Consider the following 27,727-nt stretch of genomic DNA (forward strand, 5'->3'; position numbering starts at 1 on the left):
GGCCCCCTCTAATTTTTATGAGATTTCCATGACACAAATAATTCCACAGACCTCGGTGGTGCCCCTTACTGACCATCAACTATAAGCCAGTGAGACTCACACACCCACCTTGGTATAGGTCCAGTGGGTAAAATCTTTAAAAATATATTTTTTAAAATGTTTCTCAATCTAATTTTTATTACCCCTTTATTATTGACTAATATGAAACTTTACTTCGCTTGATCATTCTTTTAGCTATCTTTAATGGATATGGAGAATACTCATCTTATAGATGACAATTTTCTGTCTGCCAGGGGACTATCCATCTGACAGACTGTTTCACTACCAAGCTGTATCAAGGCATACCCCCCCCCCCATGTGCTTTTATAAAATAAACTTGTACAAATGCTTTTGAACAAATATGCACCTGCTCCAAAGGTGTAAATATGCATGTATTTTACGTATATACATATGTGACATTAACACAGGCACAATGACTACTGTTCACACATGTATCCCATTCACAGTGGGGATACATGTGTGAATAGTAGTCGGTGAACATCCTTGAGAAAATTACCTCTGTGTATTTTTAAGATTTGCATAGAGCACTGTGTTATATTTCACTTGAGACCTCATCAGGGCAGTGGCTGTTAAAGGACAAGCAGCAGAATGGTGAGGATGGGTTGAATGAGCTGTAACTCCAGGCTCTGGTACTTGAATGTTACTGTTGCTAATACTTCAAAAACTTGAAATTCCAATTATGGTGGTCAAATGGAGGCCAGTAAAGAAAAACAAATTAAACTAAACTGGCGCAAAGGAAGCCCAGGTTGGGTTGTTGACATATAGAAAGTTATGAATGTCAAATCATAGCAACTGTTGAAAATCAGTTGTTATGCTTGGGCTCTGGTTTCCTGTTACATGATTCTGTGGTACATTTGTATAAATCTGAATCAGTTTTCATATTGATGTCCATTATGCATGATAAAAAAAAAAATAATAAAGGACTGTACTTTTCCAAACTTGAATTGTCTGCATTTTTCTTGAAGGGATCGCAGGAGAGGAGAGAATAAAATCTCTGGGATGTTGATGGAGAAGGGAGAACAGATGAGAGGATAGGAAGAGAGGATGCTGGTACTCCAATAACGCTTTTCCTATGGGAAAGAGGGCAGAACATGGCAGTTCGCTTCAGCACAAGCCTGTACAGGATGGCCCTGCACTGACGCACATCACCTTTAGAGCAGGAGATATAGGGGGCAGTGGCCACATGGAGGAGAGGGAAGAGGATGCTGACTGGGGGAGGACCTGGAAGATGACACTGGACCCCTGGGGAAGGGGGGGTGTGAGGTAGGGAAGAGAAATGTTGGACCTGTGGATACTCGCATATAGGGGAAAGGGAAATGAGACTTGATATACCGCTTTCTGTGGTTTTTTGCAACTACATTCAAAGCGGTTTACATAATATATACAGGCAGTTATTTGTACCTGTGACAATGGAGAGAAGTGACTTGCCCAGAGTGACAAGGAGCTGCAGTGGGAATGTAACCCAGGATAAGGAATAACTTTTCATAGCTAGAGTTATAATTTGTTATAAATCATAATCAGTGTGTCAATATCCCACATTAAACATGAATTAGGTTCAAACCTGGGCACACTTAAAAAAATGTTTCCCTTTGCCTAGATCAAAAGAGATGGTTTGTGAAAACTTGCTCCTTTTGTTTTGTGATATATATTTATTTCTTCTTCAAGTCTGTTTGGTTATAAAATTTAGTAACATAAGTATTGCCATACTGGGACAGACCAAAGGTCCATCAATCCCAGCATCCTGTGTCCAACAGTGGCCAATCCAGGTCACAAATACCTGGCAAGATCCAAAAAAAGTACAAAATGTTTTATACTGCTTATCCCAGAAATAGTAGATTTTCCCCAAGTCCATTTAATAATGGTCTATGGACTTTTCCTTTAGGAAGCCATCCAAACCTTTTTTAAACTTGGCTAAGCTAACCGCTTTTACCATAACGAATTCCAGAGTTTGTTTACACGTTGAGTGAAGAAACATTTTCTCAGATTCGTTTTAAATTTGCTACATTGTAGCTTCATTGCATGCCCCCCTAGTCCTAGTATTTTTGGAAAGTGTAAACAGACGCTTCACATCTACCCATTCAACTCCACTCATTATTTTATAGACGTCTATGATATCTCCCCCCAGCCGCCTTTTCTCCAAGCTGAAGAGCCCTAGCCGCTTTAGCCTTTCCTCATAGAGAAGTCGTCCCATCCCCTTTATCATTTTCGTCACCCTTCTCTGCACCTTTTCTAGTTCCACTATATCTTTTTTGAGATGCGCAGCCAGAATTGAACACAATATTTGAGGTGCGGTCGCACCATGGAGCGATACAAAGGCATTATAACATCCTCATTTTAGTTTTCCATTCCTTTCCTAATAATACCTAACATAGTATATGGTGGCAGATAACCAATACGGTCCATTCAGTCTGCCTAACAATATAAAGCTCATTACATATGGTATAAAGTAATATATTTTATGTATACCTGATCTTGATTTATCCTTGCCTTTTTTAGGGCATAGACCATAGAAGTTTGCCCCAGCACTGGCTTTCCTACCTAATCTTCCTTAAGCTTCTTTGGATTCAATCCTTCTAAGCAGGATTCTTTTGTGTTTGTCCCATGCATTTTTTAATTCTTTAACTCTACCACTTCGCATGGGAGGGGGGGTGGTATCTACCCCCCTCTCAGTGAAAAAAATACTTCCTGACATTATTCCTGAGTCTTCCCCCTTTTAATTCATGCCCTCTAGTTCTTCCCATCTCAGGTTTGTTTGTGGATTAATACATTTCAAATATTTGAATGTCTGTATCATATCGCCCCTGTTTCTCCTTTCCTCCAGGGTATATATGTTTAGGTCAACAAGTCTCTCCACAGACATATTTTGGGTTGTTTGTTTTGTGTGTGTGTGTGTGGGGGGGGGGGGGGGGGGGGTAATATTTGCCTCCCAGCTGTGTGTTTGTATAGAGATGAGTCCTGGGAATAATGAGAGCTATGGGTAAGCAGCAGTGGAAAAGATGGAAGTGAATAATAGTTATGCACAGCTTGATGGGATGTCCTTGTAAGACCACAGTGAATCATTTCTTACCTTCCTTTTTTAAATTAACCGAGAAGGGACAAATCTGGTGGAGGGGAAATGAGTCAGCATGAGTTCAGCAAACAAAATCTAGCCTTAAAACTATTAGCTGAATGATATTCAGCAGAAGTTAACTAAGTCAACGTCAAGCTTCCTAATATGATTTGATAACAGCATTTTCTCAGTTATTACCCAAATGCAAACACAATTATAATGTTAATAAGTTTTGGATGATACTGAATTCTATTATTGTGTGTCAATTTATTTCCAGTTTGGGCACAAGTTATCGCAAGGACAAAATATAAGAAAACCAACAGACTGTATTAGGGGCTTACAGCCCATTTAGTTACGTTTAAACAAATGAGAGATCTACATGAAAGAAAATACTTATTTGTATTATTTTGACTTATGAAAACACTTGTCCCTGAAACATGCTCAAAACCGAATAATCCAGTTGTACAACAGAGATGAGGTGATGTGATTCCATGTTCTCCAATGAAAGCAGAGTTTGAGTTTACTTCCAATCTTTATAACATCAGGCTTCCCAATGCAGATTACAACAACTGTTAAGATGAACCCCTCAGTAAACAGGATATCCTCACTGAAATTTGGCAATGTATTACTGTATTGTATAGAAAAATGTGCACAAAATACAGCCTTTATTAGTGTTGTTTCTACCAGCTATAATAATTTTTATGCTGTTTTAGTGATATAAATATCATGAAATAAAAACTGAATATCTACCTATGGGAAGCTTCCAAATAAATTAAAAAGCTGTCAAATAAGTTAGAAAAAAAATCTTTTGTCCTCCACCTTTTAAGGCATTGCCTATCCAACGAATAGTTTTTGACTTTTTACAGATGGACCACGCATAGGCAGTCCATTATTTCTAATAATCTTTTGCTAGTGTTTTGGGTGAACCAGTGTGGCGGCAATCTCCGCCTACTGGCAGCAAGCTCCAACTATAATGGACTAGATAGCCTCATACCAGCTCCTGTTCTCAATCTAACCTCTGAATCCTTGCACTGTAAACTCCACCTCCTTTCTCAGGGAAGTTTCTGGGGCCATGTGTGGGCTGAATATATAGTGAGAATAGATTAGTAGTGACTATGGAACCCATGAAAAGCCTGGCATGTCCTTACTGCGCCCCCTCCCCCCCCAAAAAAAAATAAAGATAACTACTCGTTGCTTTAACTTCTACATCTAGAGATTTTTTTTTATTGTGATGTCTTTCTAGAAAGTAGTTTGAAGTCCTATAAGGACTCCTGCTTTAATTTTGTTCTTTTAAAGGTAGAGAATTCACATATTTTGTAACCTAATGCAGAGCTTGCCCAGGGGGCCAAACTTCCAGGCAGGCGATTTTGGGGCTGTCCATAACTCTACCTAGTCCTGCCCCCCTGCCCCTGGCACATGCCAGTTTGCAGTGAAGGGTGCAGAAGTAGCTTCCCCTTCCAGCGGCAGCAAGAGACACCTTCATAAAACATCTCCTGCTACTGCAGGACCAACGGCAGCAGGAGATGACATTGTATGAAGGTGTCTCATGCTGTCGCTGGAAAGGGAGTCTGCTCTGCGGGAGATCCCAGCTCTCTGGCGGGAGACTTGGCAGGTCTGCTAATGTCAGTGTTAGGAGTACATGAGATAGATGTATACTAGTTTCAAAAACACCGAGCTGCTTCTTTTAGAAAGTGAACACTATTACACTGAAAATATACAGGGCAATTCTATAAATTAGTACCCCAATACTATGAGCTTAGGGCCAATTCAATAATGGCACCAAGATTCTGTTATAGAATATTAGCATAAGGTCATCTTTGCACACCAATGTGTAGGTGCACCCTCTTACACCATGTCAATGGAAGGAGTTGGTGCGCCAACTGATGTACATAGGCACGTGTAGTACACTATAAACTAATTGGGAGACATGCTCATGGCTCGCTTAGGCTTCTCCCCCTCGCAGAGCTCTTAGTCACTACCTTATAGAATAACACCTAGTGTACATAGCCACCTGCCACTTTATGGTGCCTTTGATGTGCATAAGTGGGCTCTTACTTCTATGTGCCACTTTATAGAATTGCCCCCATTAGAGGCATAGCCAGACAGCCAATTCTTTGTGGGCTTCAGCCCTAAGTGGGTGGGCCGGGAACCGCATCCCCCCCTCCCCACCACCAGGAGATCCAGCATCTCTTAACTTGACTCCTCCAACCTTGTTCACGCCAGCCTTGAGACTTCCCTCTGACACAATTTTTCTTGGTCCTGTGAACAGGGAGTTGTGTCAGGGGGAAGGCTCTGGGGCAGCACGAGCAGCCAGTATGAGTTGCTGCTTACTGCCAGCCCAGCACTGAAGGATTTAAAAGTTACTGGGGTGGGGGTTGGGGGAAGTGAAGTGAAGAGATGCTGGATCGCTTGAGTCTTCAGTTGGCAGGGCTTGGGGATTCTTGCCACTCACAAACCAGCTGTACTGCTGCTGAGTGAGCCTGAGCTTAAAGTGGGTGGGCCCACCCTTGGCTATGCCACTTGACACCCCCCATAGTCTTCCACTGCCTGGTATTATACAATGCTTAGCACTGTACAGACATAAGCAACAGTTCCTTTGGGTACATCTCATGGTCTAGGGCATTCTTTAGTAGGCAGGGGCTGGGGAGAGGTTATATATGAGCTGCTAAAGATTGGATTTTTACTAAGCATGAGCTAAAAAAGAGTATTGTAACTTATATATTTGAGAATAGCAACACAGGTGCATTGCTATTGCTGTTAATGTAGATGACGAGGATATATTCCCAAGACCATCTTTTTACATGAAGAAAAGGTGATACATGCAATATTCTGTTGTGTCATGGACCAAAACAAAGGGTACTAAAAGTTTTAACAAGTGGTCTTCTGCTTAAGTTGGTTGTTATCATTCAAAATAAAATATTTTGAGAATGTTAGTTACCAAACATTTTGGGACCAATATTCAAAGCGATTTAGCCAGCTCCTGACCGGTTACATCACTTAGGCGGGGCTAACTGCTAATTTTCAGCAATAGTTTACCAGCTAAGTGCCACTGAAATTCACAGTTAGCACCAAATTCAAATTCAAAGACAGTTATGTTGGGGGCATTCCAGAGGCGGAGTCATTCAGTCCTTAAGCGGCCAGGTTTAGTACATAAATGGGATCACATGAAAGTCTGTCCTATTTTTATACGCTAACCCATTGCCACTTAAGATCTGAATATCGACTTAAGGGCTATGTGTTAGCCGGCTCAAAAATAACCGGATATTAAAAGCCAAAGGCCTGACAGTGCACAGCTTTGAATATCCAGGAATAACTCAGTCGGTGGCTGAATATCAGACCTTACATTTCTAGTTTAGACAGAGACTTGTTGTAAAAGTTGTGGACAGATTTGTGAAAACAGTCAACTGGATACAGACTATCTGTAAATAAAGAAAAAAACAAAAATACTATAAACCAACAACATGGAGACATTTATTTCCCCTTACATTTTGCAAAAAAAAAAAAAAAAGTACACGGCATATTATAAAACTGAATTATTTCTGTTACAAAATATGCAGTTGTAATTTCAAGATATGATAATGTTTTACCAAAAAATTAAAAACAGGCTGAAAACAACACTGGGTGGCCGTGTGTTGTCTGACTTATGACCTTACACCAGGCCCTGAAACTATTTGTAGTGAATTCCAAAAGGGAAGAGATGAGAGGAGTGGGTACCAGAAAATAGAAAGGCAATCCGCAATAGACTATCTGCTAATGCTGAAATCTGTCTCAAAGCCAAAACACACTAGAGAGGGAAACAAATATTACGGGAACAACTTTTCTGCAGGTAAAATATTTAGGGCTAGATTTATTACAGTGCACTACCATGTTTGCACTTGCTAACACTGTTAACACACATAATTGGTGAACAGTAGGTGTGTGATATTCGATTCATGAGGCACCTTCAAAATTAAGTACACACAAACTCAATCATATATACATAAACTTATGCCTTAATGAGATTCAATTTGCAGACAGAAAATGTTCTCAACTGGATACAATGCATAAAAAATATCCAAAATGCCTGGAATGAACCCAAAAACCATGAAAAATTCAGATTATTCCAAAATAATCCAAATTAGTGTTTGGCCATGAACCTTCTTAGTGAATAGGTCCCACTGCATAAAATGGTATCTGTGGTAAATAATGCATGATAGTGCACAATGACACCTTTTAGTTAATATTGCAATTAGTTTACCCTAGAGGATTAAGATAGGAGATTACAGCATCACTACATTTCAGTCTTAATGCATCTTGTGTGCTTTTTGAGCAACCCAGTTTCTTGCCGACACACATGCTCTATATAAACCACTTGGACAATCTGTTTTGATAAGGGGTACTTCATATTGATAGAAATTATGGTTGGTGGGCTCACTGCTTATTTCCTAAGAAGTAGGCTTTGACAAAGTGCTCATACATACTTGGAGTGGAAGATAAAAAAAATCCTTGTAAGTACTCAGTAATGACATCTACTGGTTTCATATGGTTTCTCAAGCCAGCTGAAAACCGAGTGAGACAATTACATCTTATCATAAGCTGTAGGATATCTAAGACCCTTCATGCATCCACAAAGATCAGTTCCACTGCAAAGTCTTCTTTGAAGATTTTCCATGTTTTCACCTTGTGAGGATTATCCAGTTCACTTCTAGGAAGATAAAGCCTGCAATAAAATTATAAATTGAGCTTTCAACAAACTTATCCCTGTGAGGTTTTTCTTTTATACCATTTCCATGTCCCTTTGTCCATTCTGGCTTGACCCATTACCATCTACAAGGGCATTGGAGCAGCAAAAGAGAACTGTTGAAAATACTAGGCCATGGTTTGCATTCTTCTTTCTAGCAGTTGAGTATTTATGTGTCTACAATTTGGCACCGACAGCTCTTTATTCTAGACCTTTTGGATACCAACACACCTAGACATGAACCAAGGGACTGCCTAAATCCACAGCTGCTGTATATGGGCCATAAACGCGGTAAACAGGGCGTTGATGCATCACCATAATCTTTTGAAGAACTTACTACAGATACCCACCTTTATGCTCTATAAATAATTATAGATAATTATCCAATTTGGACAGTTAGAAGCAATTCTCTCTGATGTCAAATTCAGTAATTACTGTACTATTTATTACTACAACACATGGGTGATGACTTACATTCCTTACTCTAGGAATTCCAAGTGGTAGATACAGTCAATATGTCACACTGGCAAATGCTGTTATTACCGCCTGAAATTATTCATCCTGCCATGATTATCCTATCAAAAAGGAAAGAATACTGGAGAGATCTGAAATACCCAACCCTTGAGAGCAGTTGTTTCCTTGAAAACATGTAGGAAGTAATTCTCTATTACCATCAGCGAGTGTTTCTGACGCACGCTGAAGCCTCCTTTTACCGCAGCAGGTAAAAGGCTGTCTTTTTTTTTCTCTCAAAAAGAAATGGCCATGGGGTAAGTGAACCACTTGCTGCGTGGCCATTTCGGGGGGGAGGGGGAGCATTTACCCCACCCCCACTGAGGTAGTGGTAAGGGCTCCCGTGCTAACCTGGCGTAACCGGGCAGTCGATTACAGCCAGGTAAGCACCGGCGCTACAAAAACAGAAAATATTTTTGTAGCGCTGGAAATGGCGCATGCTGGGGGTGGGAACTACGGCTGGGCTCCTGCGGTAGTTCTGGATTGGCGCGCAGCAAGCCTGCTGCTGCACGCCAACCCTTTAGTTAAAAGGCCCATAAGTTGGGTACTAGGATAATTAAGCACAAATTTTATATCAGCAATTATGCACATAGTTGCTGTTATGGATAGAATATTAGCTTAAGTCAGCATTTACAAATTATCTGCTCATTAAAAAAAAGCTATATATAAATCTACTCTTGTCAAAACTAATTTCTTATCAATCTGCCAAATGGTGGGATTCTCTCCCTGAACAAATATGATTAGTGATTACTCCATGTTTCGAAGATTACCAAAGACATTTCTATTTCAGGAATTTATTGTTAGGCGGCATCTGAACAACCTGTAATCATTCTGGATTTTACTGGTCTTGTTTGATCTTGTAAACTGCGCTGAACTCATGAGGCTAGTGCAGTATATAACCCCCAATGCAACGTAATGTAACTGTAGGCAGAAGCACTTACAGAATACTGTCACTTGTCAGCCTTTACAGTGCACTAAGGCACGGAGGAGTTAACTAGAGCCAGTTTCAAAAACAGCCCCGACACTTAGACCCTGAAGCAGTGGCACGAAATGCTGGCCATCGTCGGCAAGTGGTGAGGGGGAGAAGAAACTAGCTCCAGCATAAGAAGTTACATGTGCCGGTAGAAATGCAACTGAAAGATAAGTTTCCTTTCAGTTTTCAATAATTCTTATCTATGTGTAGCCATAGTTGTTTAAACAGCAGCAACGCAAATTAAAACTTTATTGCAACGAAAGCAATAGCAGCAACTAGCTACCTGTCATCGAGAGCAAAGGTTTTTTTGGCCACTGATGAACAGAGGATCACTTTGGATCTGTTTCAGTTCTAATAGATTCTGCTGATCTAGGAGCTCTGTGAGGCCATTTTCCTTTGATATATGCACTCGTTCACACAGAGTGCAGATTTTTGCATTTTCATCGCATGGAAGTAATTGTTACTGTATATCTTGCGACTGTGTAATCCCACACCCTATACTTAATTGTGTTTAGTGGATACAGCCTTTACAGTAGCCATTTACATGGTGTAAGGTTAGTGTGTAATTGCTTGGTATGCTCCTGCTCCACCCATGTCCTCACTCCCCTTGCAGTTGTGCACTATAGAAAACAGACACTAAGGGGTCAAGATTCAGCCAGAGGGGCTCTTGCTGACCACTTCTAACGTTATGCCCGGAAATGCAATGCTGGACCATTTTCAGTAATCCTCAAGAACCATAAACATACCAGACTTTCACGCATTGCATTTGCACTCTCCCTCTTGACATACCCCATGCCAAGGCAGCCATCGCTCTTTCCCTTCCATCCCTATCCCAGCAGAGGTGTGCGAGGCTCTGTTAACCAGGGCTTGTAAGAACCTTGTACTAAACTTGTAAATGTGAATCAGAGCGCACTGCCAGACCTATTGCATTGCAACAGTATGGCAGATGGCTTTTTCAGAAGTTTGCTTTACAGAATGAATTGTAATTCATTCTGTTCAGAAGGAATGGATCCTAAGGAGCTTAGCCGAGATTGGGTGGCAGAGCCGGTGGCGGGAGGCGGGGATGCTGCTGGGCAGACTTATACAGTCTGTGCCCTGAAAAGGACAGGTACAAATCAATGTAAGGTATACACAAAAAGTAGCACATGTGAGTTTATCTTGTTGGGCAGACTGGATGGACCGTGCAGGTCTTTTTTTGCCGTCATCTACTTACTATGTTACTATGAATTGTAATTTTATGTTTAGTTTTGTTTTCTTCCCAGATGACTGTTGTGGCTCTCGTTAGATTGTGACCCACAAAATGTAATGTACAGGCTCCACTGCAATGCCATGTGGAAGAGCCAGGTTCAGTTCCCAGGTCTGGCTTCTGTTCCTTTGGTGAGCTGGGACCAAGGCCGCTGTGAAGACAGTGTTTACTGCCCTTTACAAGGGAAAATATGTCAATCATTGCTCAGTGGAGACACCCACAGGCTGGACTTAGGATGCAGGCACACCAGGTTCTACAGCAGTGTTTCCCAAGTCAGTCCTGGAGTACTCCCTTGTCAGTCAGGTTTTCGGGATATCCACAATGAATATGAATAAAAGAGATCTGCATATTCACTGTGGATATCCTGAAAACTTTACTGGCAATGGGGTACTCCAGGACCAACATGGGAAACACTGTTCTAGAGCAAATTATTATCTGTGGCTTCTGCTCAAAAACTGTCACTGCAGTAGAGGTAGGTGAAGGTTATAAAACAAGGGATACAATGCTGTGTAGTTATAAAGACTCATGGTGCTGTAGCTCAGTAGTTATCAACATGGGTACTGTTAAGACATTATGTTTTAGCACGATCCTATTTTATGAAATGATATCTAGCTATTAATAATTGCAGTTAAGAGTAAAATAACACGACTTAACATCAGCTAATGTTGATAATATCCCTCCTGAATGGGGGCCCTAAAAAACAGAAGAAAACTGCTAGTCCAAAAGAGCTACCACCACTGGTAGTCTTGTGAGATAACTGCTGTGGATTGCTCCTGCCCATGCTGGCTCCGATTTCAAAATTGCCAATGGAGATCATGGCAGACTGCTGCTGGAAGTTGTGGTAGCCATTTTGAGTGCAGAGATGGCAAGAACAGGAGCAAGTGGGGATCACTCCTGCCCTGACTGACCACTAGGCCACTAGGGCAATAAGGCAGGCCCAAAGGAGGGCTGCTTCTGTTCAGGAGAAGGGAGTGAAAACTTCTGGTTGGGGGGTGGGGGGGAGAAGGAGGAGGAAAGCCATAGGACGTAGCAAAAACATTTTGGTTTCAGCTGAAAATACACTGACATTTTCAGCTGAAATCAAAGCACGGCTGAATGTGAATTTTGTGCTTGTTTTGACACCAAAACCAAAACCAAAATTTGGTTGGCTGCTATTACCAACATTTTTATCCTGAACTGCTGTCAAGCTCAGAACCTGAAATCTTGATCCAGTAGAATAAATTTGAAGCTTTGACATCTATTTTTGTCCTTGGCTTTTTCATTTTGATTGGCTGGCAGTGTCAGAAACCAGAAGGAGACTTATGAAAATATATGTTAATACTGTAAAAGCCTTTAAAACATGCTGTGCAAGCTGTTAATGAAGATGGCCACAGAAATCTGATTTTCTTGGAAATGATCTTCACATCCAGACTTCATATGTACATCATCTATTTGTATATGTGCTTGCAAAGAAAAGGAAATGATGCAGAGGCAGATTGATCCGTGTAACAACGGCAGTAGCTGTACCTGTTATCCTCAATGAAAGATGTGTTGAACCAGAAGTAGAACGGACAGTCGTCATATCCTTTCGGAAGGCCCTAAATGCAAATATTAAAAAAATGGACTTTTCAGTTCCTGCTAGGAAACCAATTTCATTATCAGCAGTATAGCAACCCTGGGTTTCCATGAAGTCCAGGCTAACCAAAAAGTGGCCATGTCTGGCAATTAATAAATTCTAATTTAAAATAAATCAATAACCCTAACAATGAGGACTAGGAACAGGGTTGATAGGTTGGATAAAAAATGTGCAAGCCCATGTTGGCTTAACTATAGGACATATATAGTAGATTCCGGTTAACTGGGACACCAGTTAATCGGGGCAGCCGCTTACTTGGTTCAAATCTGGAAGAACAAACACAAAATCAAAATCATACTAGCGGAAAGGTTTTGCTTATTTGGGCCACTGTGTCATTTAATTGGGCCAGTAGCATCTGTATTTGCACTCTCTAGTCTGTTATTCTCCGGGCCAGTGCAAATTTTCTAGTCCTCCCCTCCCCCCATACCATTACTATGCCCTACTCCCGAATCAGACATGGGGCTCGTGCTCTCACCAGTACTCTTCCACGATCTGGATGTTACTCCCCGCATCCATCTCTGCGCAGTCAGCTAATGAGATGACGTGTATAGAAGGTGGGGCCACCTAGCGTTCCCTTTTTACAACCCAAAACAACCACTTCCACCCCGAAGTGTCACTTCCGTCCATGCAGCTTTTAACTTCCACCCTGCAGAGTAATGTAACTGGAGTGGGTGTGAACCAGATTTGATTCCCACTGTACCTCTTTGTGATCCGGGCAAGTTTGTTTTTTTGGAGCATCCGCTTAATTGGGACAAAGTACTGTGGCCCCAATTTGTCTCAATTAACCGGAATCTACTGTATATACACACTATGCTTACATACCCAAAGAGGTTACAAAATCAGAAACACAGACAGCTGGGGAACACTGGTCTTTATCTGCAGTTATTTACGATGGGGGCAATATTCATAACTGCCAAACTCTGCAGGTAAATTCACTTACAGAGAGTTTGCATCAATAAATCAAAAGCTGGTAGTTTTGTTCCAATTACTGTCTAAACCAGGGTTCTCAATCCAACCCTTGGGAAAACACCCAGCCAGTTCATTATGAATGTACACGAGATAAATTTGCATGGTTTACCTCCACTGTATGTACATCTATCTCATGCATATGCATTATGACTATCCTGAAAACCTGACTGGTTAGGTATGTGACATAGCATGTAAATGCAAGAGCATAACATAGAACATAAAAAAACAAACAACATAACAATAACATTAGTACTTATAAACTGCTACAACCATAAAGTTCTAAGATGTTCACATAGTCAAAGAGATCAAGAAATGCAAAGTGATGCACTTAGGGAGTAGAAATCCACTGGAGACGAATGTGTTAGGCGGAGAGAGTCTGATAGGTACCTACGGGGAGAGGGATCTTCGGGTGATAGTATCTGAGGATCTGAAGGCGATGAAACAGTGTGACAAGGCGGTGGCCGTAAGTAGAAGGTTGCTAGGCTGTATAGAGAGGGGAGTGACCAGCAGAAGAAAAGAGGTTTTAATGCCCCTGTATAAGTCGTTGGTGAGGCCCCACCTGGAGTATTGTGTTCAGTTCTGGAGGCCGTATCTTGCTAAGGATGTAAAAAGAATTGAAGCGGTGCAAAGAAAAGCTACGACATTGGTACGGGATTTGCGTTACAAGACATATGAGGAGAGACTTGCTGACCTGAACATGTATACCCTGGAGGAAAGGAGAAACAGGGGTGATATGATACAGACGTTCAAATATCTGAAAGGTATTAATCTGCAAACAAACCTTTTCCGGAGATGGGAAGGCGGTAGAACTAGAGGGCACGATACGAGATTGAAGGGAGGCAGACTCAAGAAAAATGTCAGGAAGTATTTTTTCACGGAGAGAGTGGTGGATGCTTTGAATGCTCTCCCACGGGAGATGGTGGAGAGGAAAACGGTAACGGAATTCAAACATGCGTGGGATAAACATAAAGGAATCCTGTTCCGAGGGAATGGATCCTCAGAAGCTTAGCTGAGATTAGGTGGCGGGGCTGGTGGTTGGGAGGCGAGGATATTGCTGGGCAGACTTATACGGTCTGTGCCCTAGGGTTACCATTCGTCCGGATTTCCCCGGACATGTCCTCTTTTTGAGGGCATGTCCGGGGCGTCCGGCGGATTTTGCCTGCACCCACGTTTGTCCGGATTTCTGGACAAACGTGGGACGGGTGCTGGCAGGCAGGCGCGTGCGTGCGGTGGGCGTGTGGGCGGGCGATCGGCGCCGTGGGTCTGGTCTCCCGTCCCCTCCCCTTCCTTACCATGTTCCCTGGTGGTCTAGTGACGTCTTCGGGGCAGGAAAGAGCCCCCTCTTTCCTGCCCGGAGCGCTGCCTCCCCTGTCTATCATCCTTCTCGGTCTGGCTGGGGATTCAAAATGGCCGCCGAGAGTTAAACTCTCGCGAGGCCGCTTCAACTCTCGGTGGCCATTTTGAATCCCCAGCCAGACTGAGGAGGATGCAGCAGGCAAGGGCAGGCAGCGCTCCGGGCAGGAAAGAGGGGGCTCTTTCCTGCCCCGAAGAGAAGACGCTACTAGACCACCAGGGCTAGATAGTAAGTGAGGGGGGGGTATTTGACAGGGGGGAGGGGACTATGTGACGGGGGGGGCGGGGAATAGGGGCGGAACGAGGACCCGAAGGGGGAGGGGCATGAGGCGTGGCGGGGGCGTGACATGTGTCCTCTTTTTCAGAGGACACAAAATGGTAACCCTACTGTGCCCTGAAAATGACAGATACAAATCAAGGTAAGGTATACCCAAAAAGTAGCACATATGAGTTTATCTTGTTGGGCAGACTGGATGGACCATGCAGGTCTTTTTCTGACGTTGTCTACTATGTTATGTTACTATGTTAAGACACATTCCCAGGAATTACAATAAAAATACTGGAAAAGTAATATACAATAATAGTTCAGTTTACAACATATTTCTTAAATAACCAGATCTTAAGATAATGTGGGATATAAGTACCAATAAATAAATATTCTGAGCCAATACCACCTAAAACCTTAAATAAAAAACAAAAAAAAACTTAAATAAAATCCTAGATTCTTTAGGAAGCCAATGTAACCTTATATAATACCTTGAAATCCAGTCATGACCCTTACAGTAATTTCATTTTCAGCAGGCGTCCACTACGCATGTCTAAAAAATATTTTTTATCTTCTGGCGCACGTCAGCAACACACACCAAGTGGCATTTGACTAGTGTAGGTCATTACCGCCAGGTTACTCCGTGAGTCTTTACCACTAGGTCAATGGCTGGTGGGTAAGGTCCCAGATCCAAAATGGACGCACGGCAAAAATTTACAGGTGCACTGAAAAATGATTCTGCGCATGCCCAAAACCCACGCCTACACTACCGCAGGCCATTTTCAGCCAGGGGCGTATCTGGAATCCGGCGGTAGGGGGGGCCAGAGCCAGAGAGGGGGGTTGACGGCGGGGAAGGGGGCCAGGGCGAAATCTGCGGGGGCCCAGGCCCCTGTGGCCCCACGCAGATACGCCCCTGTTTTCAGCGCACCTTATTAAAAGGACCCCACAATGTCTTAAATGTGTGCAGCCACAGGCAACCAATGCGGATGGTGCAATATTGGTGTAATATGATCAAATCTTTTTGACCCCGTTATCAAACAAGCAGCTGTATTTTACACCAACTGCAAGCAGTGAAGACTGCTGCAGGGCCGCAAAGAGACTAGGCCGGGCCTGGGGCAAGGTCGCCCTCAGGGCCCCGCCCCCGCCCCCCTGAATTCAAATCATAGCACCTCACCTTAACCTCGCTCCATGTGAAAGAAGCGCAGCAGTGGCAAGTCTGCAGATCGCCTCCCTTCGGGCCGAAGGGAATTGGAAGAGCTGACACTAAAAACTACCACCATTGGTAATAATGAGACCTTTTCCCTCCGTGTTGTGTAAATATTAAAATGAAGACAAGTATAGCAAACGTGAATAAGGCTGCAAGTTTGTAGATCCCCATAAATCATTTTTAACAGAAACAGAGAGTTTGTCCAGAAAAGACTGCTTTGCACCATGCTCTCAAAGGAAGAATAAAAACACAGTGACAAGGTAGTCATTAAGGGGCCCTTTTACTAAGCCGCGTAAGCATCTACACGCACCCAACGCGTGCCAAAATGGAGTTATCACCCGGTTCGGTAATTTCATTTTTGACACACGTCCAATATGCGTGGCTGAAAAATAATTTTTATTTTTGGACGCACGTATCAGATGCGCGCCAAGTGGCATTTGATGTGCGTAGGTCATTACCACCCGGTTACCGCTTGAGACTTTACCACTAGGTCAATGAGTGGCAGTAAGGTTGCAGACCAAAAATGGACGCGCGGCAATTTTGATTTTGTTGCACGTCCATTTTCGGCAAAATTTTTTTATAAAGGCCTTTTTTACAGGCTTGCTGAAAATGGACGTGCAACAAAATCAAAATTGCTGCCCGTCCATTTTTGGTCTGCAACCTTACTGCCACTCATTGACCTAGTGGTAAAGTCTCAAGCGGTACCTAGGGTACTTGACACCCGGGGCCGGTCATTTTTTAACACCCCCCCCCCCCTCCAAAATCTAGTATTAGGCATGCCGAGAATACAAAACACTCAGGACCTATAGAGCAATTCTAGCATACCATAAGCAGTAATTTCTACAAGTCACACAAGGAAAAAGAAAGCATCTTAAACACTACAGTGAGCACTAGAATATCAATTCACCTATTGTAAAATAAAATCAGACAGAATAGTACAGATCGTCCATCTTGCACAGTCAATGCCAACCGAAAGCCATGTCTTTTTCACAAACACAGATACACCCTAATCCACTATAGAATAAGCAATAATAAACTTTCTATTTAGACAAAAATTAAACTGAACCCCCAAGATGCCAGACTCTGCATACAATGCAACACCACAGAAACAGAAAATGTCCCCTAGTACTGTGCAAAACATAAAGACAGCAGATGTAAATTTGAAAAAACTAACAAATACCAATCACCACTTCACAAATTAACAGAAATAAAACAAATATGGAAAATAAAATAATACCATTTTATTGGACTAATACATTTAGCTTACAGAGGCCAAAACATCCTTCCTCAGGTCAATACAGTATAGTTCTATTACAATATCCTATCCGGACCTGAGGAAGGGGGTTTTGTTCTCCGAAAGTTAGCCAAAATGTATTAAAATTAGTCCAATAAAAAGATTACCTTGTTTACATGTTCTATTATAAACATTAACACAGCTACAATACTACTTTATCCTAAAGCAAAAAAAATAAAAAGATATATTTTATTTACAGTTTGTTCTCTCTGGTTTCTGCTTTCCTCATCTTCTTTTCACTGTCTTCCTTCCATCCAGCATCTGTCTTTGTTCTCTCTCTGCCATCCAGTGTCTGCCCTCTCTGCTGTCCCCTCCATCCAATGTCTGCCCTCTCTCCCTGCTCCTTCCATCTACATCGGCCCTCTATCTCTGCCCCTTCCATCCACCATCTGCCCCTGTTTGCCCTCTCTCTCTCCCCCTTTATTCACTGTCTGCCCTTTCTATCCCTTCCATCCACTGTCTGCCCTTTCTCTCTGCCCCTTCAATCCACCATTTGCCCTCCCTCTCCTCCCCCTTCCATCCAGGATCTGTCCCCTCTCTCTGCCCCTTTTTTTCAGCCCCCAGTTCCAGCCCTACTATCCCACCAGTCCCCAGTTTCAGCCCCAGTCCTTTTCTCCCACCAGTCCCGAGCTTCAGCCCCCAGCCACTTCTCCCTGTCCCCTTTTTAGCCCCCAGTTTCAGCCCCAGCCCTTTTCTCTCACCAGTCCTGAGCTTCAGCCCCAGCCACTTCTCCCTGTCTCCTTTTCAGCCCTAGTCCCCACAATTTCAGCCCCTGCCGCCTTTCAGCCCCCAGTCCCAGTACTAGCCCCCTTATCCCACCTACCCTCCTTTCAGCCCCCAGTTTCAGCCCCCTTCATCCACATGCCTTGCCCCCCTTTTCAGCCCGACCCATTCTCCCACCTGACCCAGGCATGCCCCATTTTTCGTCATGACCCCTTCTCAGACCCCAGTTCCAGCCCCCTTCTCCCATTCGAGAGCCCCCTCCTCCCATCTGAGAACCCCACCCACCCTAGTCCCCTTCTCCCATCTGAGAACCCCCTCCCCACCCCAGTCCTTCTCCCATCTGAGAACCCCCAGAACACTCCTCTCCTCTCCCATCTCAGAACCCCCTCCCCACCCCAGTCCCCTTCTCCCATCTGAAAACCCCCTCCCCATGTGAGAACCCCCACAACACCCCTCTCCCATCTGAAAACCCCCTTCCCCACCCCAGTCCCCTTCTCCCATATGAACCCCCCCTCCCCTCCCCATGTGAGAACCTCCACAACACCCCTCTCCCATATGAGAACCCCCTCCCCACCCCAGTCCCCTTCTCCCATATGAAAACCCCCTCCCCTCCCCATCTGAGAACCCCCACAACACCCCTCTCCCATCTGAGAACCCCTCCCCACCCCAGTCCCGTTCTCCCATATGAAAACCCCCTCCCCTCCCCATCTGAGAACCCCCACAACACCCCTCTCCCATCTGAGAACCCCCTCCCCACCCCAGTCCCCTTCTCCCATATGAAAACCCCCTCCCCATGTGAGAACCCCCACAACACCCCTCTCCCATCTGAGAACCCCCTCCCCACTCAGTCCCCTTCTCCCATATGAAAACCCCCTCCCCTCCCCATGTGAGAACCCCACAATACCCCTCTCCCATCTGAGGAGCCCCCTCCCCTCCCCACCCCGACCCGACTCTCCTGCTCCCACCCTACCTTTACAAAAAAAAATTTTGAAGCGTCGTTGCAGGCAGCGCCTTGCGTCTGCCCTGCTTGTAAAAGAAGTAAATCTCTTCGCTTCGTCGTCATCGGGCCTCACTATGTCCCGCCCTCGCGGAAATAGGAAGTTACTTCAGAGGAGGGTGGGACATAGTGAGGCCCGACGATGACGAAGCGAAGAGATTTACTTCTTTTACAAGCAGGGCAGATGCAAGGCGCTGCCTGCAACGACGCTTCAAAAAATTTTTTTTTAAGGTAGGGTGGGAGCAGCGGGAGCGAAGCGGATCACCCCCTCACTCACTGACACCCGGGGCAGACCGCCCCACCGCCCCCCCCCCTTGGTACGCCACTGGGCGCACGCCCAAAACCTGCACCTACACTACCGCAAACCATTTCTCAGCGCACCTTAGTAAAAGGACCCCTAAGATACTGTCCTAAACACTTATCTATTGTCTGAAGTTGGAGGCTAACAAGGGAGAATTCCAAAGCAACAGACAGGTAACATCAGCAGCAGGTTTTTAAACATTAAATACCCTCCTGAGGGAACAACACAATGAACACAAGTAGGGGGAAAAAAAAAAAGAGTTGCGGCTAATCAAAGAAAGCTGCAAAATATTTAAGTCGGGAGTCTACTTACCACACTAGATTCAAATCTTATTTTAACGTCATCGCTGATCACTGGACAACCTTCTAAGGTGATGATGGCAGTATTGTTTCCAGCATCAAAAAACAGCTGCATAGATGACAAACCATAATCTCAATAAAGTGTCTTAGACATAGTTGCTATCACAGTGAAAGGACCCCAAGCACAAGACTCTAGGAGGTTGCAAGTTAGGCAAACAAATAGTTTTAGAAAGGGGTATTGTAGGTAGAGGGGTGGAAATAGTTAATTTAACAAATGAAATCTCTCCAGCCGCTGAGGCACCAGGGGATCCTAACTGCTTCCTAATCTGCCTTTCAGATACTAGAGACAAAGAAGGTGTCATAATAATTGATTAAAAAAAAATTCTTATATCCTGTACTCTCTCCAAATCTAGTTGGCTTTCGGCAGAAATCTTAAAATCACAAACAAATACAACAATACTAAAATAAATAAATATATTCAGTTAGAAAATATATTTAAAAATAATGGGGCTCAGAGGTCCCAGATTCAGGAGAGGAAGTTACCACTTGTCCTTGATTCACTCCACTCACCATTGGTGATTGTATAACATGGTAGTCCATCAGGCCTACCACTGAAGTTGGAGTGACTGACATATCTTTTGATTTTATCTTCCTCTTCCCCATGGCCAGAGGAATACCTTTCCTTTAAACAAACCAGCCTGGAAAATACTTCAACTGCTTAAAAGTAGTCTCACAGGGGCACCAAAGGGGTGCATTCCCCTTTGGTCTTGCGCTCATGCCACAGAAGTCTTGCTTTTAATAAGTCCTGGTGGATGTGCCAACCTCAGCAGCCAGGAGAAGGACTTCCTTCCCAAGCAGAACTTCCTGTAACATCCCTCCTCAGCAGCACCACTGGATACAGGGGCAGCAGTACTTCTCCAAAGCTAATTGGTTGCATAAGAAGAAGGGACACTTGGGGGTGGGGGATACTGGAAGGCCTTCTGGATAGGTTTTATTAGGTGATATCTAGTCTTTGGTTAATAAGACTACTTTCCTACTTTAGGGTATTGTAGATCAAACTAACCATTTCTTAAAGAACTATTGAGAAATTGTAGGAACATGAAGCTAGACTGCTTCAAATGGAAAGCGATATGTGGAAAATGTAATATCAGGTTCAGACCACACAGGATTCTGGTGTCTTTTGTATTAAAAGATATTCTAGCTATACATAAGCAGGTGGAGTATATAGAAAATTCTCTTAGGGCCAAAAACCTGAGAATTCTTAATTTCCCCACAGACTCACCTACTTTCTCCTTTAGTTTTGTTAAAAAAAATTATTTTAAAGGTGTTCTGAAGTTGCCCAATTCTCATTTAATTGCAATTTCTAAGGCGTCATATCATTTTCCTCCTAGTAATGTTTCATTTAATCTGAAGGACATTATCTCAGGTGTAGATAATCCTTTAAGAGTCAATATTCAAAGCGATTTAATTGGGCAAGAGAAGCTCCTGCACGGTTAAATCACCGGTGTGGGGCTACCCATTGATATTTAATGGCACTTAACTGGCCGCAATTGGCTATTCAGTGAGTGGTCTAGGGACAGAGTCGGGGCAGAGTCAGCATTTAATTGGTTAACTGCCGATATTCAGTCATTAACTGGCTACCTGGATGCACCATGGCAAAAATTAACATCTTTTACCTTCTTCCAATCCAGGTATCAACTGCATGTAATCAGCAACACAATTTAACCTAATCTGTTTCTTGTGGTGCAGATTTCTTATGAGCTCTTTCTGTTTTTCTTTTAGCATTAAGAATAAAACAGGACGGATTACTGTGCAAGGTGTTTTCACTCTTTGTTCAGAGAAGAAAGTCATTAACATGGTCACATTTTTACCACTAGAGTAATTTTCTCTGTGAGAGTCTCACTCCCTTGCCTCCCCCAAACAGGAGACATTAAATGCATCATTTTGGGAGACAAAGCCAGTAGAGGGAAAAAGACCGGTTACCTTGCAGTTTTCTTGAGATGCACAAATGCACTGGAATACAATTTCCTTTTTCATTATTATTTGTACTTTTAGATCACTTCCATTGCTTTTTCCAACTCCTATAACAAACGAAAAACATTTTGATTACAACTCCATCTATGACTATCACATTTCAAATAAGTCCAGTTATGTATCATCTAAAACTATATTTTCTATTATTTGCCTAAATTCATCTAAATACTAGACAGCCCATCTTTCTAATGTAGGAACCGAATTAAGGCGCTAGAGGAGCTGCATAAGTGTACGGGCTCTCATCCAGTATATCAACAACTGTTAGATGCCAGGTTACGATCAGAGGACTTTCTGGGGCTTTTAGATTACTGGCTTGCCATTTGTAGCAGAAGCAAGCTAAAAGGTATGTTATAAAGGCAAGGGATTGAGATGGACAAATTGAAGTTTTTCGTCAATTTGTGATAGGTTTTAGTTATTTTATAAAGATCTGTATACCGCTGACTTTCACCTTGATAATGCCACAGTGGACTCTTATCTGGCTTCAGTCACATTGCCTTCCCTTACACCTGAACAACAAGGTTTGTCTGAACAAGCTGGTAACATCTTTTTTAAATTTTTATAACGGTTTTTTTTGGTGTTTTTTTTTACATAACAAACAAACAAAGAAGAACTTTCCTACAGCAAAATCATGATACTCAAATTATGAAAAACGAAGCCATGGAATTTTTTCAAAATAAAAAAAGACAATCTAGAAGCTTTGTGTATGAAAGTCCAAGTCTACCAACTGCAATGGGGGAGGCCACAGAAAAGCAGGAGATGATATCAATTAAAATCTAATAGAAGAAAATATTACATTAATCTAGAAAAACCACAGAGTAAAACAAAACCAACATTTCACACACAGTCGATCTTACTCAAAAACAACACATGAAACAAAGTCAGCTTCAGTAGTCAAACAGCAACAGATTTCTTATTTATTTGTAGCATTTGTATCCCACATTTCCCCACCAATTTGCAGACTCAATGTGGCTTACATTTGCCATAATGGCGGTTGCCATTTCCGGGTCTTAGATTCCAGAAATACTTCAATTGTTTAGGGTCCCAAAATATATATACTTGATTGTTCAATTTAATTACACATTTAGCTGAAAAGCATAAAACAAAAGTGACCACAAAGGAACAACACTTCCTGACTCGTTCCTTTCTTTTATCTTGTGTTTGTTTAGGCAGATCTAAAGCCAAACTCGCTGACCTATAAACTGAGCATGTTTTTTTACAGAAATACAGTCTTAGTATTGTGTCTTTATCAGACTCATATACAAAGGAAATAAGAGTGAACCTAAGATCATCATTTTTTGAATTGCCAGTTTATGCTCTACTAGATCAGATGTTAGTGCTTCCACATCTGGACCACTGTAACGTTATTTATTTGGGTATATAAACTGCAAAAAAAATGCAATTAATTCAAAATACTTCTATCAAACTGATTTTAAATCTGAGGAAAAACAATATTTAATCTTATCGTCTATCCTTACATTGGTGACCAGTGCAGCAAAGCATCTTATTGAAATCTGTAAGTATAGTTTTTCGGGCCATTTATGGCTACTCTTCTTCTCTAGTCACTGACCTATTTAGTTCCCCTATGGATAGATTTTCTTTCCAATTACACAATATGCTTATATTACAGTCTATAGCCCTAAAGGGGGCCCGGTACTCCTTAATGTACTTTTAGGTTGTATATGATTATTTGATTGTATGCTGTAAACCACACTGGACCCTACTGGGGGATTGCAGCGGTATATAAGTAGTGTATTAGATTAGATGTATTAGATTAGATCTCTCATTCACACAGTCCACAGATGTTGCAAAAAAAAAAATGGTAAGATTCAAGCTGTCAGGGGAGACATTCTCCAAGGCACCCTGTGTCCCTTGATCGTCTCCTTATAAGGAAAATAAACAATCTTTTGAAAGGGGGACATAGCTTCTTCATTCAAACCTAAAGACTCCCTCAAAAACTTTTTAAAAGAGACCTCTATGTGCAACAGGGAAATCAGAGAAATTAATAGCTCTCAGATTCAAGACTCTTAGTTTATTCTTCATGATCACCAATTTATTTTGTTGTACTGTAAGATCCATCACAACAGCAGTATAAACAGACTCAGTCTGTTTAATTCTATCTTCTAGGTTCTGAATCTGGGCCCCCTGAGCAGGTGTAACAGTTTCAAGAACATCAACATGTTCTTTCAGTCTCTCCATAGATGCTTCTACTTGTGCTCACTCTCTTAGTCATAATTTGTTCCAGGGCCACTAAAGCAGTCCAGACAGATTCCAATGTGATTACCTCAGGCTGCATAGTTCCTTTAGGGACTAGAGTGGGGCAAGAATATCTCAAGCCTCCAGCTTCACCCTTTTCCTGGACTGGGGTTTCTGTCACACTCTCAGCACCTCGTATATATATATATATATATATATATATATATATATATATATATATATATATATATACACACCCACTTCTTCAGTATGGTGGTCCTGGGGTCCACTGGAGTAGTTGCCAATGCCAGTTGGCCCATCAAGCCTGCAGCCATACTGTCTCCTCCCTTCAAACCTGGACTGCTATCAGACTGTCCATCACAGATGTCCCCAGTTGAGGAGGTGGCTTGTGTTCTTTGGGGCTCAAAGTTGCCTCAAGATGGAAAGAGTCTCTGAACTCAATTCCAGCAGAAAGGCTCACACCCAAAGCCTTAACTGCTGCTACTGCTCTGTCTATCTGTGGAATCATCTGTTGGGTCATCAGTGGGAGAGGCCCATCCTTAATCTTAGAACTTCCTTTCTTCTTTTCCATGTCAAAGTCAACAAAAAAAACCCCAGTAAACATAAGAAGCAGTCAGAGCACAGCTCAGCATGTCTTACTCTGTTGGCGTCATCTTGCCCCCCCCCCAAGTTGGTAAAATTTAAGGAGATGGCTCAGTCTATTAAGGGCTTTACCATCTGGCAAAGTGCCAGGTCTGGGAGCCTTCTCTAGGAAGTGAAGAAATAACCTAGTGGTTAGATCAGCAGGCTGTGAACTATAGAGACTAGAGTTCACATCCCACTGACACTCCTTGCAGCCCAAGGTATAAACTTAGATTGTAAGCCCTCTCAGGAAAGGGAAATACCTACTGTAACTTGTCTGGAACTACCAATGGAAAGGCATTAGCTAAATACTAAAATTACCATACTTTTTTGGAGAGAGCTAATGCCCTTGTTTGTTGATATCATTAATGCGCTGCCTATTATTTCACTTCATTATTTCGCTCTAAATATAAGGAATTGAATTTAGCAATTTCCAATGCTAAACATAGATATTACTCTGAGCTCATTACTATCAATTCTAATAACCCAAGAAAATGCTGTCTCCAATTCTTAACAATGTTCTCATTAAAGTATTTAGCAAGGTTGCCTGCTGATGGGGTGTCTATATTAGTTGTAGTAACTGGAGTGGTGTCTAGTAGTTTGCTCATTAGTAGGAAACGTTTATGCGTGTCTGCAGTCTGGCCCTATTTTGTTTTTGTAGTAAGACCTTTTGGTTTGTCATATTGCATATTTGTATTTCCTTTGCACTTGTTTCCATGCGTTGAGTGTGTGTTCATCTTTTCTTTTATTCCATGCTCGTTCGTATCTCCTAACTTGTGTTTTTAGTTTTTTCAGTTCTTCATTAAACCAAGGTAACGATTTGTGTCTTCGTGATGTTCTTGTTTGTAGTGGTGCTATGTTATCTAGTATGTTTCTTCATCTGTTGTCCCAACCTAGGAGATAGTTTTTCGAGTCTGTTTGTAAGTTGTAAACCGCTTAGATCCATCTGTTTGGAATATGTGGTGTATTTATTTATAACATTTGAATCCCACATTTTCCCACCCATTTGCAGGCTCAATGTGGCTTACATAGTTCCGTAAGTGGTGATTACCAGTTCCGGAGAGGAGAAATACATAGTTGAGGAACAGGAGACAGAGTGGATAAGGTTACAGGAGGGAAGGCTCATCTTATGATAAGAACTGAAAGGTATTAGGTTAAGCTTCATTTGTGACAGATTAACTTGAACAATTAGAATATTAAACTATAAATCCGGATCAAGTGTATCAAGTTTTGAAATAAAAAAACATAATAGTGAAACTTAGTGCACCTTAACACATGCACCTTTAAAGATATGTTGATGGATGTGTGTGAATGAGAATTTAACTGGGGGGGGGGGGGGGGGGAAGGGTTTATTTCTGTTCTGCTCCAACTAATAACAAGGGAGGCCACGGGACACTCCTTGACTTGCGTGCTGAAATGAGGAATAGCCTAATGGTTAGTGCAGTGGGCTAAGAACTAGGGAAACTAAGGTTCAAATCCCACTGCAGCTCCTTGTGGTCTTGGGCAAATCACTTAATTCTCCATTGCCTCAGGTACAAACTTAGAGGGTCTTTTACGAAGCCGCAAGTAGCATTTTTAGCTTCCTGTAAACCCCGAGATGCCCATTATATTCCTATGGGCATCTCGGCTTTTACTGCCAGCTGATTTTCACCGTGAGCTAAAAATGCTACCGTGGCCTAGTAAAAGACCCCCTTGGATTGTAAACCCTCCAGGGACAGGGAAATACCTAGTGTACTTCAATGTAACATGCCCTGAGCTACTACTGAAAAGGTGCAAGCTAAATCCCAAATCCCTTCTTTTCCCCTCTCTCTCATATCTGTATGGATGTAACACACCACATTATAGCAGATAGATCTCCAATTTAGGTAAATGCACATACACACACACACAAAAGAAAAAAAATCAAATCCATCATCAACTCCTCACTTCCCTAAATCTTCTACCTATCCTCTGAACCCTTTTCATACCATGTCTTCCACATCTGTCCCAAGCGTGCCCAAAATATGTAAATTGCTGCCATTTTTCTAATAGACCATTTCAGGTTCTGCTATCTTCCACTGTACATCCCACAAAACCAATACCCAAGCCAACATCCAGATCCTCTCCCTTTTCTTTACCATATCCTATATAATAAAACGTACCTCCAGCATTCTGAAGCTGACTGCATGGATGAGGCATTCCTGCTCTCTGTATCCATCTCCTGAATTGACATCATGTACTTCTGGGTTCGTCACAAGCAGAAGTGACCAACCACACGAGGTTTCTCGGCTTCAGAATGTTGGAGGTGCATTCTATTAAATAGGATTGGTCAGTTCCTTGAAGCACAGCCAGAGCTCAGCATCCTGCACAGTAATGCTGAGAGAGGGGGGGGGGGCTGACACCAGAGAGGGGGGGGGAGGTATCTCTGTCACACACACACTCTCTCTCACAGTCAATGTCTTTCTCTCTCTCACTCTCACACACTGTCTCTCACACACTCTGTCTCACACTGTATCACATTCACTCTCTATGTGTCACACAGTCACTCACACACTCTCTTGGTCTCATACACTCAGTCTCACAGAGAGTCTGTGTCTCACACACACTCTCTCTCTCGCACACACTGTATCTGTGTGAAACACACTCTCTCTCTCTCTCACTGTGTCTCACATACGCACTTGCACACACTCTCATTCTCACAGACACACTCGCACCCAGACTCACTCTCACACACAGTCACTCTCACATACACACTCTCAAACATACACACTCCGAGGAAAACCTTGCTAAATTTCATTTGTGTCAGAAACGGGCCTTTTTTACTAGTCTACAATAATATCCACAGCCACCAAGTTAGTGCGACAGAGTTAAAAGATCCAGCTTCCCTATGATTACTGAACTTTGGGTTTTAACCATGGGCTTCACATACAAGTCACTCCAGAAAATTGCATATTTAGAGACTATTAGTAGAATTTTCTTGGGGTGCAGTCAACTCAAATGTCTCGCTCTTCCCCAATGGCCAACTCTTGCACAACTGGTAAAAGGGGAATATCCCAAATTCACCAACTGCAAATCAATTTTCTTACCGCTGATGGAATGAACTAGGAAGCTCTTTATCCTTAATTTCTTCTCTGGTGGTAGCTGCAATTTGTACTTGTTCTTCACAATCTCATAATAACCAACATATCTACTCTGCAAAGCAACAATGAATATGCATGGTAAGCAAGGGTCCCGTCACTTCTGTAAAGTGGAGTGTGACACGGTAATACTGCAAAAACCATGGTAATTCCCATGGGGA

At 42.6% G+C, this 27,727-nt stretch overlaps 1 protein-coding gene across 2 annotated transcripts in view; it reads right to left on the bottom strand.

Annotated features, from left to right (window-relative positions):
* Positions 1-6,066: 6,066 nt before the first annotated feature.
* LOC115468605 (phosphatidylinositol 3,4,5-trisphosphate 3-phosphatase TPTE2-like) overlaps positions 6,067-27,727 on the bottom strand; it is a 149,924-nt gene continuing 128,263 nt past the window's right edge. For both annotated transcript variants that reach the window (XM_030200427.1, XM_030200426.1), the window contains 5 exons: positions 27,516-27,621; positions 21,565-21,662; positions 19,595-19,690; positions 12,065-12,135; positions 6,067-7,808 (listed from right to left, as the gene is read on the bottom strand). In XM_030200427.1, coding sequence (XP_030056287.1) covers positions 7,706-7,808; positions 12,065-12,135; positions 19,595-19,690; positions 21,565-21,662; positions 27,516-27,621 — 474 coding nt within the window. In that variant the 3' untranslated portion in view covers positions 6,067-7,705. The remainder of the gene's footprint in view (positions 7,809-12,064; positions 12,136-19,594; positions 19,691-21,564; positions 21,663-27,515; positions 27,622-27,727) is intronic.

Source organism: Microcaecilia unicolor, chromosome 4 (assembly GCF_901765095.1).
Source record: "Microcaecilia unicolor chromosome 4, aMicUni1.1, whole genome shotgun sequence".
NCBI classification, from domain to species: Eukaryota; Metazoa; Chordata; class Amphibia; order Gymnophiona; family Siphonopidae; genus Microcaecilia; species Microcaecilia unicolor.